Source organism: Ananas comosus, linkage group 12 (assembly GCF_001540865.1).
Source record: "Ananas comosus cultivar F153 linkage group 12, ASM154086v1, whole genome shotgun sequence".
In the NCBI taxonomy this organism is placed as follows: domain Eukaryota; kingdom Viridiplantae; phylum Streptophyta; class Magnoliopsida; order Poales; family Bromeliaceae; genus Ananas; species Ananas comosus.
In genome coordinates, this window is record NC_033632.1 from 1,605,194 (window position 1) to 1,620,485 (window position 15,292).

At 31.0% G+C, this 15,292-nt stretch overlaps 2 protein-coding genes across 2 annotated transcripts; one reads left to right on the forward strand and one right to left on the reverse strand.

Annotated features, from left to right (window-relative positions):
- Positions 725-4,267, forward strand: LOC109718361 (high mobility group B protein 1). The gene is made up of 8 exons (XM_020244557.1): positions 725-879; positions 1,764-1,850; positions 2,496-2,624; positions 2,739-2,796; positions 2,892-2,936; positions 3,014-3,094; positions 3,211-3,294; positions 4,018-4,267. The coding sequence occupies exons 2-8, from the start codon at positions 1,780-1,782 to the stop codon at positions 4,042-4,044; spliced, it is 495 nt and encodes a 164-aa protein (XP_020100146.1). The 5' UTR covers positions 725-879; positions 1,764-1,779; the 3' UTR covers positions 4,045-4,267.
- On the reverse strand, positions 4,772-8,830 carry LOC109718360 (protein N-methyltransferase NNT1). The gene is made up of 7 exons (XM_020244556.1): positions 8,700-8,830; positions 8,544-8,599; positions 7,462-7,595; positions 6,615-6,757; positions 5,843-5,914; positions 5,639-5,758; positions 4,772-5,383 (listed from the first exon to the last, which is right to left on the reverse strand). Exons 1-7 carry the CDS (start codon positions 8,761-8,763, stop codon positions 5,220-5,222), a joined length of 753 nt encoding a protein of 250 aa, XP_020100145.1. The 5' UTR covers positions 8,764-8,830; the 3' UTR covers positions 4,772-5,219.

Consider the following 15,292-nt stretch of genomic DNA (forward strand, 5'->3'; position numbering starts at 1 on the left):
AACCTCATATCGTGTTCTGCTCGTTTATTAAACGAATTGAAAATTCAGTTCGTATTTGACTTATTTACTAAACAAACGATTCGGTTCCGAGCTCATTTCGAGTCGAATATTAGTCGGCTCATGAACAGCAAACTAGATTATCACTCTCAGTTCCGACCTTCGATTTTTAGAATAACACTTCTAATAAACACCCAACTATTTTAAACAGTAATTATTAATATTTTCAAGCATTTCATATTATTATATCAAAGAAACTGCACTAATTTATACTCTCGTAAATTATATTATTATTATAGGTTTTAATGTAATTTTGAATTTGATTGATAGCAAATTGCGCGTGGAGCACTATTTACATCTTACAAAAACCTACTCCTAATAAAAATAAAAATATTATAAAAATAGCCTCGTACGACGGCCCCTCCCATTTAAAGACACGTGTCCTCCGAGGCCGCTGAGGCCCGACAACAAATATCTTCGGGCAACGTCTTGGGAACGGGCAGTAGCCGGTCGCAACGTTATCTTCGCCCCTTCGGAGAGCACTCGACGGCATACACGAGAGCGCCGCCAACCGGCTCTCCCGGTTGCCTCACTTTCCCATCCCGCTCCACCGGCAACATACTGCATGGACCAAATGCACCACGTCATCCGCGAACCTCACCCCTCAACTCCACTAAAACAGAAAGCAGCTTGTGTTAACCAATGGAAAGACTTTTTTCTTTACTGGTTCACTGAAACAGGTCTACGGAAAATTATCCGTTTCGCCCTTTGCAAAGCCCACTCGGTCGTAGCCCCTTTCCCTCTCCCTCTCTCTCTCTTCTCCCTGTGTTGTCTTTGATTCCTCTCTCTCTCTTATTCTCTCAAATCCAAAGCTTCGCTTAGGTATTTTCTCTCCTCTAATCGTTTTTTTTTATAATTTATTATTGACTAATCCATCTCTTTTAGTTTCATGTTTGTGAGATCGATTGTTGAATTATTATTGTTATTTTTTTCCAATCATTTATCATTTAATTCGTACACACGCTTGTTTTAGCTCGGGATTTATCATGTGTTTTCTTTTTTTAGGTTTTTTGTACTGTTATTGTTGTATTTTTTTTTTTAACTCTTTAGCTTAAGGGGGAAGCTCTCTGTTTTGTTCGATCAATTCTAGATTTGATTCTTCTGTGAGAAATTTACTCTTTTTTCCCTAGTATTATGGTTAAATTTCGTAGCTTTAAAGGTAGTATCTGATAATTCTTAGAAAATCAGATGCTTTTACTGATATATTTTACTTTTAAAACTTTTTTTTTTAAAAATCATGGTGTTAGGTTTTAACAAATTTTTGTGAGAGAGCAATTTTCCTTAAAATATATTTACATATAGGCTACTATTACTGAGAAATTTTCATACTTATGCATCTGGTATTAAAATCCAAAAATTTTACTTTTTCTAGGTTATTTAAACTTTTAATCTTTTTTCCATGCTATGTTTATTTACCCCAGATGTTTAGGGACTTTTAAAAAGGTTGGCCTCAAGGATCTATGTAATAACTGTAATCATTTAGAATTCCTTTGGTGATATGGAATATTTTCGAATTTATTTTCCCATCGATTTAGTGGTAGGTTTTATATGTGATCTAAGAGGAGCAATCCTGCTTTTCAATGAAGCCAAATATATATACTTTTGTCATATATCTACAGTTTTGAATTACTGTGTGTTATTGCCTGAGAGGTTCTCTTTTTTTCTTTTTTTTTTTGTTTTTTTCTCTCTCTTAATTTCAATGGCAGGAACTCCATCCTGAAAATGAAGGGGGAGAAGGGGAAAGGTGTAGTAAGGAGAGAGACCAGGGAAGCATTGAAACCAGTTGATGATAGGTTATTCAAGTTTGATGATTGCTAATTTTTGCCTTCTGTTGTTATTTGTTTTCCGATCTACTAAAATAGTCTCATGTCAGTGTTGTATCACAATTTCTTTTTGCCTTTGATGACTAAGATCTTATTTCCTTTTAGAAGAAAGGGATGAAAGCATCTAAAATGAGTCATTGGCACTTATTCGTATATACTCTCTTTCTCCAAAGCTTACGTTGTTAGTATGATTTTTTTTCTCTTTTAAGCGCCAATCCATGCAATTGCAGGCACCGCCAGGTTCGATACTTGTCATGTGATATTTGTTAAGAATTAGTTATCTGTCAGCAGCATATTTTTGTTTGCTGTGGATTATCTTCAGGATGTGCTTACTTTAGGAAGGTTCATTTGATATCAAGAGTTACTTTTTCACATTCTTTGTTCCTGTATAAGCTTATGAATGGAAATAGTGGATATTTCTAATGGTATCTTGTCGTGATGATTTTGATTAACGCATCTTAAATATTGGCTAGGTTGTTGTATTTTTTCATTGTCAATGCATTCCTCCTGCTGCAAGATATGAATTATTATGTATATTGTTGGTTATGTTGGTAGTTATCAGATTGGTAATATAGGCATTAATTTTAGTTGGTGTTTTTTGTTCCTTTGTTACAGAAAAGTTGGCAAACGCAAGGCTGCTTTGAAAGCGGATAAGAGTAGCAAAAAAGGGACCAAGAAGGACCAAAAGGCTAAGAAGGATCCTAACAAGCCAAAGAGGCCTGCTAGCGCCTTCTTTGTTTTCCTGTAAGTTGTCGCTTTGATGTTATTATCCAATTACTACTTTCCGAGAGAACTCCAATTATTGATGCTTTCCGTAGCATGAAAAACTCAAATATTATGTGCTTCTTGGTGTTGCAGTGAGGAATTTAGGAAGATATACAAGCAAGAACATCCTAATGTGAAAGCTGTCTCAGCTGTAAGGACTGATATTTATTTTAGCAAATTACTCGGATTGTAATATTCTACTTCGATATTCTCGTATTGATTTGACAATGGATTTTATTACTGAAGGTTGGAAAAGCTGGGGGAGAGAAGTGGAAGTCAATGTCTGATGCTGTATGTAATGTTAATTTAGTGATCGAGAACAGCTCTAAGCAAATTGTGTCATGACAGAAAAATAATTCTTGTTTCAGGAGAAAGCGCCTTATGAAGCCAAAGCTGCAAAACGGAAGACTGATTATGAGAAGCAGATGGTGGCTTACAACAAGAAACAAGTAAATATTAGTACAAACTTCTTGCATGTTGACATGTACAGTTTCATGCTCGCTTTCTGTTAAGATATATGCCTGCGTATCTTATTATTCATTTTTTTTTATGTCCATCCATTTAGGAAAGCACGGCTGACGATGATGATGAGGAATCGGACAGGTCCAAGTCTGAGGTCAATGACGAGGATGAAGAGGAAAGTGGAGAAGTAAGAACCTTGAAACTCTTTGATTTTTTGAGTACTCTGGTTATCCGTTGTTTAATTATTCTTGTTTAGGTGGTTTTTATCATCCATTCGTAGTGTTTTCATCTAAGATTTCAATTCTTCCATCATTTTGATATATATATATATATATATATATATATATATATATATATATATATATATATATATATATATTAATGGAATATCTTTCATATTCACGGACGGTTTGAGGTAATTTTTCTTCTTTTGTATATCTTATCTGCAAATAGCACTAGATATTTGCTAAGAAAGTTGTTTGTCATCTAGTCATGTTTCATCTGTTATTTGTATAATGTTAGATAGAATAGAATCGTGCCTATGGTGATTCTTGTAATTCCTTGAGACAGATTATATTTTGTACTAGGATCTTCGAATTGGATCGTTTGCTTTTAAGGCTTATTGCTGCATTTGCTTTATTTTACTTTCGTAACTTTTAAGCTGTACTCCTCCCAGTTCTTTCAATAGTGAGAAGCAGATAATTAATTTTTGGTTGCTATAATCTGTTTCTACATATAGTTGTGGCCTGGGGTTCTCATTAGGTATCATGAATATGATATTTGTTCCTCGAGCTGTAATGTTTCTTTTTTCCCAACCTTTTTTTAGCAAATAATGTTGTATCGTTTATACATGTGGAGAACATCTTTTCAATCAAAGATGAATGATGTGCTCGCTTCTTTGTGTCTGCAGGAAGAGGAAGATGAAGACGACGACTGAAACCGGCGAGGCTCGCGAGCTTTCGTGATTACAATTTAGTCTAAAGGCTTGTTGTATCAGTGCTACTTATTTTATCTTGTGCTATTAAACGTGTAACTGTATTGCCATTTGCGTGCTTCCACGGTTTCTGTATATCTATTAATAGATGTAGATGCTCATTAAATATTAATGGTTTGGGTGAATTTGTTTGCTTTCTAATGCAATTATCTCAATTACAGCAAAAGCTATTGCATTTATCTCGATTACAGTAGTAGTTATGTTTAGAAATGGACGAAATTATCTCCATTTGCTTTTATTTTTGTTCTCATTTGCTTTTATGTTTATGGCTTTAACGCGTTGTATAAATGTTTGATGGAGCCTAGCTGTTTCTGCAATCGAGTGTCCCGTATGTGGACTTTTTCAAGTTTTAACAACAGAGAAGCGCAGTAGAAATGACCTTCTGTAAAACTCGATCATGGAGTTATAAAAATGAAATTTTAAAGCATCTATTTTTGGATTAAGATAAAATACTAATAAAGAATCTGAAATGTCAAATGTCAAATTTAAAAGTTTGAGGACGAAAGTAAATTTTGATTGTAAATTAAAAGGGATAATGCAATCAACCCCAAAGGGAAAAAAAAAAAAAGGAAAAAAGAAAAGAAAAAAAAAAAAAAAAAAAAAAAAGAAGAAGGAAAAGAGCTGCTTAGAGCTACTACCAAATGCGATATGGGGTTTAATTTCAAGGGGCTAAGGGCAAGATGGGTGCGAAGCAAATCTCTTCAACACAGCTATATTATTATGCTAATAAATAGGAATAAAATTCATCAAAATTTGTTACGTTTGCTCTTTAATTAGAGCTGCGACATTACAAGGCCGATATAGAAGGCTCAAAAGTGCCCAGCACGAAATAAAGAAAAGTTACTGAAAATTCTCCCCGTCTACTTGGGGTTGCTCACACCAACTAGATTTAAAATATGCTTTTGCGGGAGATCGGAGTTTGCAGGAACAAGTGGAATGCTGTACCCACAAACATCGCCGTCAGTGTCGACGGCCATTAGCCGTGGCCGACGACCATTCCAAAATTCCCCAATATCTTGGTAGCATTAAAGATTAGTAACTTCATATAGAGGGCCTCTGTTATACAAATCTGAACTTGCAGCATGGAAACCCTTGGAATCAGCAAATTTTGTCGAATATTAAACATTTTTTCTTGAGCTGATGCAGTACACACGGGATCCAAGATGTTGTACCGCAAGACCAGCTTCTTCACATCCGGTGAAGAAAATTGCTTCATCTTCTTTGCCTATCCTTCGTCGCCAACTCATTAAAAAAGTTGGTGCCTGTAATTGCACTTGATTTCCTGCCAAACATATTTATTAACTCATAAAAATTAACACGCACCGACCCCTAGCTTACGAAAGATATTTAGAATACGCGATGGATTAATACACAGATTGAGCTGGATAAATATAATTTCTGCCGGGTCAGATCTAAGCTATTTTTTAGCAGCAAATTTTGCATAAAATTGATGCTGCATTGAATCTTCCCAGGGGGAAAAAAGAAATATTCAACGAGTCACAATATCAGCTACAGTTACTGAGGATTATAATAGTACCTGATATGGTAATAGCTCTCTTATCATGTGAATTTCCAGAACCTGTATTACTATCTCTTGGTCTGTATGCTTTCAGAAGAAAGCAAAGGGTTTTGATCAAGTTTGCGTACTGTTTTACATCTGCAGGAGAAAGGAAGATCTTATCACCACATCAAGCAAGCCGCATAAGCATAACTGTAATGTAAATGGTGAAGGGAAATTCACATAATAGGATGTCGCTGGCAATAACCAAGTCCCAATCTGGTTCCAAAGTTGGAAAAGTGTCTCCCCATGTGTCTGAAATGTTCACAATGTTAGGAAAATAATTACAGAAAAATGTTGCAAATCAATATCTCTTCTGCAAGTAATTACATCAAAAACTTCCAATATATAACAGTGCACTCCAATCCTTTGAACCTGAAAGTTTAAACTAAAAAATATATCTACAAACCATAGTGTTGCTAACTATTTCTACTTTTACATTTCAAAGCACTGTTTAACAAGAACATTCTGGAAAATTTTCAACAATTCAGCAATCCTTCTCTTTACAAGAAGAAATTTGAGGAATCTTTTGTAACTGCATGATCCTTCTTGCATCATAAATAGTGATGATTTTGAACAAATTCACCTCGTGGTTATCTAATTAGTGCTCACAGGCCTTAATCACAAGAAGAGATGTGAAGAGAACTTAGTAGTTAATAACCTGTCATGTTTCTTTTTCGTAATGTTTCTATCTTAACTAAGAGAGCCATTGATCATAATATAAGGCCATAATTCTTGAGCCATCAAGACATGCTTAAGAAAATTTAAATTTTTCAATCCATAAGATTGGTGACTTAATAGTCCTTCCGATGTGATTCTTAAAAGTTTAGGGTGATTATAGTATTGATTTAAGACCTGGAGAGCATCAACCAGTGGACTAAACAACAATGGAACAAAATGGAATTACATGTTAATTTCGCGCAACAATAGATGGTCCACTTAGAAGGAAACTTACGCCTGACGTGAGGTAACACATCCAACCCATTAGCGCTGCAGTTATAAGCTATATTTTCTTCTATTTCCTTGTCATCATAATCAGAGGTTGTGATGTCGACCCCAAAAGACCTTCGCAAGAAAATGGCCAAAGCTCCAGTTCCGCTTTAAATAGTAAGATAAGCCATTTAACATCATGTAAAATAATCGGAACACAAAATGTGCAAGTAAAATACTTTTTCAGAATGGCAATCAAATATAAATACATCATTAACTACAAAAATAGTGTTCATTATATTCATTCACAATACTGCATAAAACGTATACCAGCGTAAGACAGATTGTTAACACCAGATCTCTCATTATAAAGTCGTAAAACACAAGAACACGGCTTTACACGCCTCCAATTATTTGGGCAAGATTCTTTCTCAAATCAAGTGCTGTCATGCAACTTCTCATTCTCCCCTTCTTATCTACATACCTACTCTTTCTTAACGGTGCACAATGTTATATCTACATACCTACTCTTTCTTAGCGGTGCACAATGTTATATCTACATACCTACTCTTTCTTAGCGGTGCACAATGTTATTTCTGTTGGAAATGCCATCTAAAATTGGTTATAGAAGCCTTATTGCATGGTCATATGGGCGAAGCCGAACTAAAGGAGTAACCATCAAGAATGTTTGATTCAATTCTTGGTGACATTCACAAAAAAAAGGCTTGGTTAGAGCTCTCAATCTAAATAAATATCTACGACAAAAGCATGACGTCAACTTATATGGCAGAAGATGACCAAAACTTTTGATACTGTTCCTACCAGCCAGAAATGAGGTAATATACTTTCTAATAAAGCACTTGCCGGCATACCTCCCCAATTCCAAGACGCGTTGTCCATGCAAAAGGGATTGGTTCTGAACTAACCATTCGGTAAACGCAAATGTCCCAGGCCACAGTAAATTGGCATTTAGCTGATGAAATGAAAATTCCCTTATTTTCAGATCCTGCATGATGAAGTGAAGTCACTTGCCTCCCACATCAATGTCATAAAAAGAAACAAAACATCCTAATAAAATGGCAATTTAGATACATTGCAATCGATGAAGTGAAGTCACTTGCCTCCCACATCAATGTCATAAAAAGAAACAAAACATCCTAATAAAATGGCAATTTAGATACATTGCAATCTGAAAATACTATTAGTTGCAAAGGATTGCTGTCATTTAGCAGAAAAATACTTGCCACTCAAAAGGAATGCAATAAAACTAAGTGTAAGCATGTCTGATCAAACCATAACATCTATCTTAATCCAACCTGAGAACTGAGAGACAGAAAAAGCAAACAAATCAAAATACACAAGCATTAAAGCAGCATCAGGTTTGTCTAATTAGCAGTGTACTTCGAAACTCGGTTCCCTTACAGTTTGCAACACTAAACTTTAGGGATATTTTCACTTTCTACAGTATATTTTTTGTCGAACCGTACATTGGATCTTAAATTTTATAGTAGACCCTACACTCATACTAACAAGTCATTGATGAAGTCAAATACATTTAATGGAACTGTGAATTTCAGTCTAAAAATCCATAATTCGAGCTACTAATCTTTCGGATTCCGATCGAGAGAGTAATATTCACAACGAAACATCTAAATTATGAAGTCTCTATGAATCCCTCGCTTTGTTTATTCTCTCGATTTCTCCATAAATTCGCCAAATCAAGTCTCATAGTAATTAGACAAAATACTAAGTTTTCACTAAAAAAAAATTAACCTTTAATTAATTAAGTGTAGGAGTTACTATAATTGCTAAATCTTAATGGCTTATTTAGCCATAAATTAATAATAAATGTAAATAAAATAAAATAAACACTCTTAAAACTGTAACTAAAACATGAATCTTAATTTCAAAGATAAATGATAAGATCTACAGAGAACTACAAGAGAGTACATACCATTCCAGGAAACGCATGGGTTCTCTCCACATGGAGTTGTTGTTGCTCATCCTCTCCTTTACTCAACACACATACATATATATTTATATTCACCGATTATTAACAATGATAAAAAAAGGAAGAGAAGGGCATTTTGGGAAGAGGATAATTTGTTACCGTCGCCGTCGCTGTCGCCGTCGCCGTGGAAGAGGGAGGAGGGGGAGAACAGAGCGGCGTCCATTTTTGGTCTCGATCCGATCGTTGACGCCGTTTAAACGGCGCCGTTTGAGAGAGAGAGAGAGAGAGAGAGAACGTCTGAATCGAACCCCGACACGAGGCCAGGGCGTGTTTTCGGAGTCGGGCCGCGGTTCGGGTCGCACCAATATCCGACCCGGTCAGGTTGGGTCTTACTATTTTCTTTTCTTTTATTTTTTTCCGTTTGTATTTCGTGTAGATGCTGGTCACTAGTCGGTTATGCGTGCACATTTTTTTTTCACGTCTGGGAGTCAAACTCATAACTTACATTTCACATATGCATGAAAAAAAAAAAAAAAAAAAATTAAGGCTTAGTTTGGTATTGAGATCTATCTAATGCTATTAGATAAAATAGAGTTGAGAAAAAAATATATAGGGATATTTTTTCAAGTATTTTATCACTGTATGTAACACAATTTTTTCGCAATCCCAAACGAAGTCTGGGATTGTAAGGAAATTGCGTTACGTGCGGTGAGAAATAATGATAAAAAAATATCTTATTTATTTCCGTACGCGCTCCGCATATTGCGGTTAGTCAGTTACGATATATTTTCTACGATCTCATCGAAGAACGCTAAAGTATATCTCTATATATTTTTTCTCAATTTTATTTTATTATATTTAATAGTATTTGATAAATCTCAATACAGAACTAAGCCTAACACTTGTGTATATAACTCACTGGGGGAGCACCAATGGGCTTAATGCTTTACAGTGCGGAAATATCACAACATTAATCACTAAAACTTAACGGCACCACCAATGTTAAATTTTCAAACGTTTCTACAGAGAATGTAATAAAAGTCGCAAATACTTTTAAGTGTCCTTCGGGCACCGATGTGGGGTTGGACAAAATTTATTATAAGCCTTGCAAGTATACAGGTGGTTTGTTGAGAAAAAGTTTGCCTTTTGACCTATGTTATTTAGCTTTTCAATCAAAGTAGGCAAAAAAAAAAAAAAAAAAAAAAAAAAAAAAAAGATCTTAAATTTTCTGTTTGCATTAAATTTTGATCTTTGTTTTAATTGCATCAGTCATTAAAATCATACGGTCAAGTTTCTATAGAAGATAAAAGTTATCTTAATTCTAGAAATGGCCAACCCGTTGATTTACGAAATTTTTAAGATGGTATATATAGTAATTGAGCTTGTGATAGTTGTTAAATAAAATTAGATAGAGTTTGACAAATAATTTTGTTTGAAACATCAATTAAAAACCGAAAAACAAAAGCTTCAGAATCAGTTACAGCCTCACGAGCTTCATTCAAATCAAAGCAAACTCAAGTGGGCAATCCGGTATGGAGAGTCATTTCAAATATAGAAAAAAAACAAAACAAAAGAAGATGAAGCGTACGACATCAGAGAAGCCATTATTTATTCCCATATTCCAGAGAGAAAAAAAAAAACAAGGGAAAATAAAAGAGAAAGAGAGTCATCAGATAAAAAATAAAAAATTTAAGATGTGATAGTCACGTTACTGATGCAATGATTTCAATCAATTACGTTTATTTTTTAGAATTCAAAAAAATCTAAACCACATTAGTCGTATAAGTGGTATAGTGTCTCCGATTAATTAAATTGCTTTTCAAAAATTTATCAATTTTATTATAATTTTTAGAAAAATATTTGTATTGTATATTTCTCTCAAAACAAAAAAATGTGATTGCTAGATATAAATAATATGGTGAAACTGCTACACAGTGGACTTATTTTTCGAAGATTTACTGGTTTCATCATAATTTTTAAAAACATTTTTAGTTAAACTAAAATTTTATCTCAAATTTCACTGTTTCTATCCTAATTTTTTAAAACATATATTTATTATATTTTTATTTAATAAAATTTTGAGATATTAATAACTAGGTATAACTACTATGCATAGTAGACTTTCTGGCCCAACAATATCCTATTAAATTGAATGAATCATTGAAAATGGGCGGCAAGCGAAATATGCAGGCAATTATGAGGAGGCATTTACTGGACAAGACAGGTGAAGTCAGACCGGCCTTTCCCACTCCCATTAAAAGCGTAGTGGACAACGAGATGGGACAGTTTGGTTAACCCACTCTACATTAAATTATCTATGCTCAAATCTACGGATAGTCCTATTTTCTTTTTTTTTTTCAAAAAAACTAATAATAAGATGCCCATTTTATTTATAAAATGATATGGAGTTAACAAAATAGACGAAGTCAGTTAAAGCCTCAAGAAAAAAAAAAAAAAACAAAAACAAAACACCCAAAAAAAAATATAGAGAGAGAGAGAGAGAGAGAGAGAGAGGGGGGGAAGGAAAGAAGGGGAAGAAGGGTTAAGCTATAAGTATATAATTAATAGTATTGTTCTAATCAATTATGTGCGAATGAATGTATACGGTGAAGAATTTGGGTTGTGTTTGAGTCTCGTCCCCAAAACATAACACTATTTCTTTCAAGCCATATTATCCGCTATGTAGCTGAAAGTTAGATGAGTTAACTTATTCGTTATCAATCTTACTGCAATATTTCTTTCAAATCCTTGTTATATCATACTCAGATAACATGATAGATAAGTTATTTGACATATAAAAAGAAAAATATCGAAAGTAGAGATATCTTGAAAATAAGTAGTTGCAGGACTCAATTTCATTGGCACAAATTCCTTTATTATAATTTTATAATTTTTGTACATCGAGCAATTTTTTTTTCCTTTTGTTTCACCCGTTTTGTTGGTTTACGAATTTAAAATTATAATATTATGATTTTTTTTGTGTTGTAGACTTAATTTTTTAAATAAAAAAAATTACAGGGTAATTTCAGAAAGGATTAGAATTCTAGCAAGCGTTCATACATTTTAATCCATTTATAATTTTTATAAAATATAAAATAATAATTTTAAATATCTTTTCATCCAATTTGGACTGTAGATATATAAATTTTAGACCGTTCGGATGAACAAATGTGTGGCTAGGATAAGAGTAGTTACAGTTAAGTTGATAATACAACCTAGGATTGAGTGGGGAAGGTTAGTGGAATAGTATAATCTAACGGATAAAAATAATTAAAGGGTAGATTTAATAGTAAAAAATTTATGAATACAAAAGATTTTATACTCATAAAAATATAATAATCGAACTTTCTCTCTCTCTCTCTCTCTATATATATATATATATATATATATCTTAAAATTTATTTGTTTCAACATAAAATTACAAACAATATTTTTTCATAAAAAAAATCAGGAAGGTCCATGATGGGCCTCTCTCTCTATATATTTAAATATTAATATTTACTTATATATATTATTTATAAATATATAGTAATTTATTTTGTAATATTAAATATATACTATTATATATTATATTACATACTAAATTATTATATAATATATATTTTATTTATAAATATAAATTATAATATTAATATATATAATATAATAATTATTCTATATTAATAATATATAATATATAGAATAACAGAAAGTATATATAATAATTTTTTATTTATACATATATTTTTCGACCAAACAAAAGTATCGGAAATTTTTTTTCTATAAATTAAATAATAGAGAACGTAAGATTTAAGTTTTTTCAAAAATATTTTTTTAACCAAAATTTTTTTCTAATTTTATTCCAAACCATACAAGTCCTGAGTTAATTTTTTTTTTATATAAAAAATAATTTTTCTATTTATTTCTCGCAGAACTACTCGTGGCCTCGTTATGTATTCTATCGTTGAATTTATTATTTATTAACTCCCGTTTTTTGGCGCAGCTGCGGATCCGTCAGAAGATGTGATGGTTCCTCTTGACTCTGTGTCAATTTTTAAACTTACAAATTACTGACTCTTGACTCTGTGTCATTTTTTAAACTAACAAATTACCGAACCTGAGTGGTGTTGTTGTCTAAAAATTTAATAATTAATATATAAATATTTTAAATTTTAATTTAATTATTTTATAGTTTTCTATAAGTTTATATTTTTTAAAAATAAACAAACTATGTAACTTCAAAACGTTCTCTCTAAATCATATATATATAATTTTGGAAGCATTGTTCCAATTGAACCAAATGATGCCACGTGGCGCATTTACAAAAAAAGTTTCAATGTGCCACGTGACATATATATATATATATATATAGAGTCTGGCTACTATACTATTGATAGTATCAAACTCTTTGTACTATTGAGTTTTCTACCATTAGATCCACCCTCTGATTATTTCCACCCGTTAGATTATACTATTAAACCAACCACCCACTCAACCCTAGGGGCCCACTATCATTCTAACCGCACATCTTTTCATCCAACGGTCAAAAACTCAATAGTACCAAGAGCTTGCTACTATTGATAGTATAGTAGCATAATTCTATAGATATATATATATATATATCATAATAGTTATATATATCATAACCAACTATTTTAATTAAATTATTATACTAATATTTAAGTAATTAGAGGAAATCATAACCAACTATTTTAATTAAATTATTATACAAATATTTAAGTAATTAGAGGAAATCATAACCAACTATTTTATTTAAATTGTTATAAAAATATTTAAGTAATTAGAGGGAATCATAACCAACTATTTTAATTAAATTATTATGCAAATATTTAAGTAATTAGAGAAAATCATAACCATACATACCAAATTAATATATAACTATTTTAATTAAATTATTATACAAATATTTAAATAATTAGAAGAAATCATAACCATACATACCAAATTATTTAAATATTGTAAAATTTGGTCTTCTTTTTTATATATTTTTTTTATATATAATAGCTTTACTTATTTTTAAATATTAAAATAATATAAGTAATAATTTTTTTTTCCTTAACTGCACAATAGTTATTTTTTTTCTTAACTACACAACAGTTATTTTTTTTCCTTAACTGAACAACAGTTATTTTTTTTTTTCCCTTCTTTCTTTGATTGAGGCCTATTCAACTTTTATAATTATCTCTCTATTTCTCTTTGGGGTTTAGGTTTCTAACGATCTCTCGCGCGTTTTACTTTTACCCATTGCAGGATGATGCGAGCGGGGCGCGTCATAGGAAAGAGGCGGAGGCGGCGTGAAAATTGCAGGTGTTTGTTTTAATTTTATTTAATTTTTTGGATTATATATATATATATATATATATATATATATATATATATATACAACTATTTTAATTAAATTATTATACAAATATTTAAATAATTAGAAGAAATCATAACCATACATACCAAATTATTTTGATATTGTAAAATTTGGTCTTCTTTTTTATATTTTTTTTTTATATATAATAGCTTTACTTATTTTTAAATATTAAAATAATAAAAGTAATAATTTTTTTTTTTTCCTTAACTGCACAATAGTTATTTTTTTTCTTATTTTTGTTCCCTTCTTTCTTTGATTGAGGGCTATTCAACTTTTATAGTTAAGTTACAAATTTTTTATCTTAAAATTATAATTTATTGATTTATTACAAGAAAATGCCATTATTTTCTCAATGTTATTATTCATATGTATGATAGGTGGAGGCAGACTTATTTTTCATCTTTATGCACAATCTTTCTACAAAATGTAAGTTTATTTTCCATCTTTATGCACAATCTTTCTACAAAATGTAAGTTTATTTCAAAATTCGAAAATAATTACGTTTAATGATTTGGTCTGTTTGTAATGTATATATTATCTTCTTTTTTTTTCAGGATATATACCAGTCGCTTTGGACTTCGTCATAGTATTGAAAATTTCGGAGCGCATAAATATTTGCCCCTATCGCAAGAAATGCTCAATAATTACTTTTGGGAGGTATGTTTGATATTTATATTTAAATTTTTGATTGATTTGTTGAAAATAATCGATATACATACATGACTAATTATTCACAATAATAATTATTTTTTAGTTTAAAAGAATCATAATATGTATCATGCTTCCCAAGTTCTAAAAAATTACTTTTCAAATTTAGTCACTTTAAATCCTTCAAAAAATAACTTTACAGAATTAGTCATTAAGAATTTGAAATAAAATTAATTTTCTTCGCCATTTCAATATTGTGTATTAAAAAATATATAAATAATAATTATGTTAAATTTTTAATGGATTTGAACTTTTTTACTTTTTCATTTTAAAATCTTTTCATTTTAAATTATTTACTTACAATCTATTAGTATATCATGATAGTATTTATTTTAATTTGATTCAATAATTTTTCTAATAAAAGCTTAATATGTAAAAATTAATATATATTATATAAAAATTGTAATAAAAATATATTAGAAAAATTTAATATGTAAAAATTAATATATATTATATAAAAAATGTAATTAAAAGATAAATTTAAAATCCGTGCATTGCACGGGTTAGTTGCTAGTAATAATAATTTTACTTACGGAAGAGTTTAGTGAAAATTATATTAAATGTGCACTCATAAATATTTTATACTTTTCCCTATTAATATTATAGTACCAACCATCTTTAATTGTCATAAATAATAAAAAAATTGATAATTAATATTTAAGATCTTGAATACGAAATCAAG

Excerpts from the sequence above, each read along its gene's own strand:
- LOC109718361 (XM_020244557.1), top strand. The coding sequence starts at position 1,780 with ATGAAGGGGGAGAAGGGGAAAGGTGTAGTAAGGAGAGAGACCAGGGAA. Across the intron at positions 2,625-2,738 it reads AGCGCCTTCTTTGTTTTCCT|TGAGGAATTTAGGAAGATAT; the intron begins GTAAGTTGTCGC and ends TTGGTGTTGCAG. Across the intron at positions 2,937-3,013 it reads GGAAGTCAATGTCTGATGCT|GAGAAAGCGCCTTATGAAGC; the intron begins GTATGTAATGTT and ends TTCTTGTTTCAG.
- LOC109718360 (XM_020244556.1), bottom strand. The coding sequence starts at position 8,763 with ATGGACGCCGCTCTGTTCTCCCCCTCCTCCCTCTTCCACGGCGACGGC. Across the intron at positions 8,600-8,699 it reads CGGCGACAGCGACGGCGACG|GAGAGGATGAGCAACAACAA; the intron begins GTAACAAATTAT and ends TGTTGAGTAAAG. Across the intron at positions 5,759-5,842 it reads TGCCAGCGACATCCTATTAT|ATGTAAAACAGTACGCAAAC; the intron begins GTGAATTTCCCT and ends TTTCTCCTGCAG.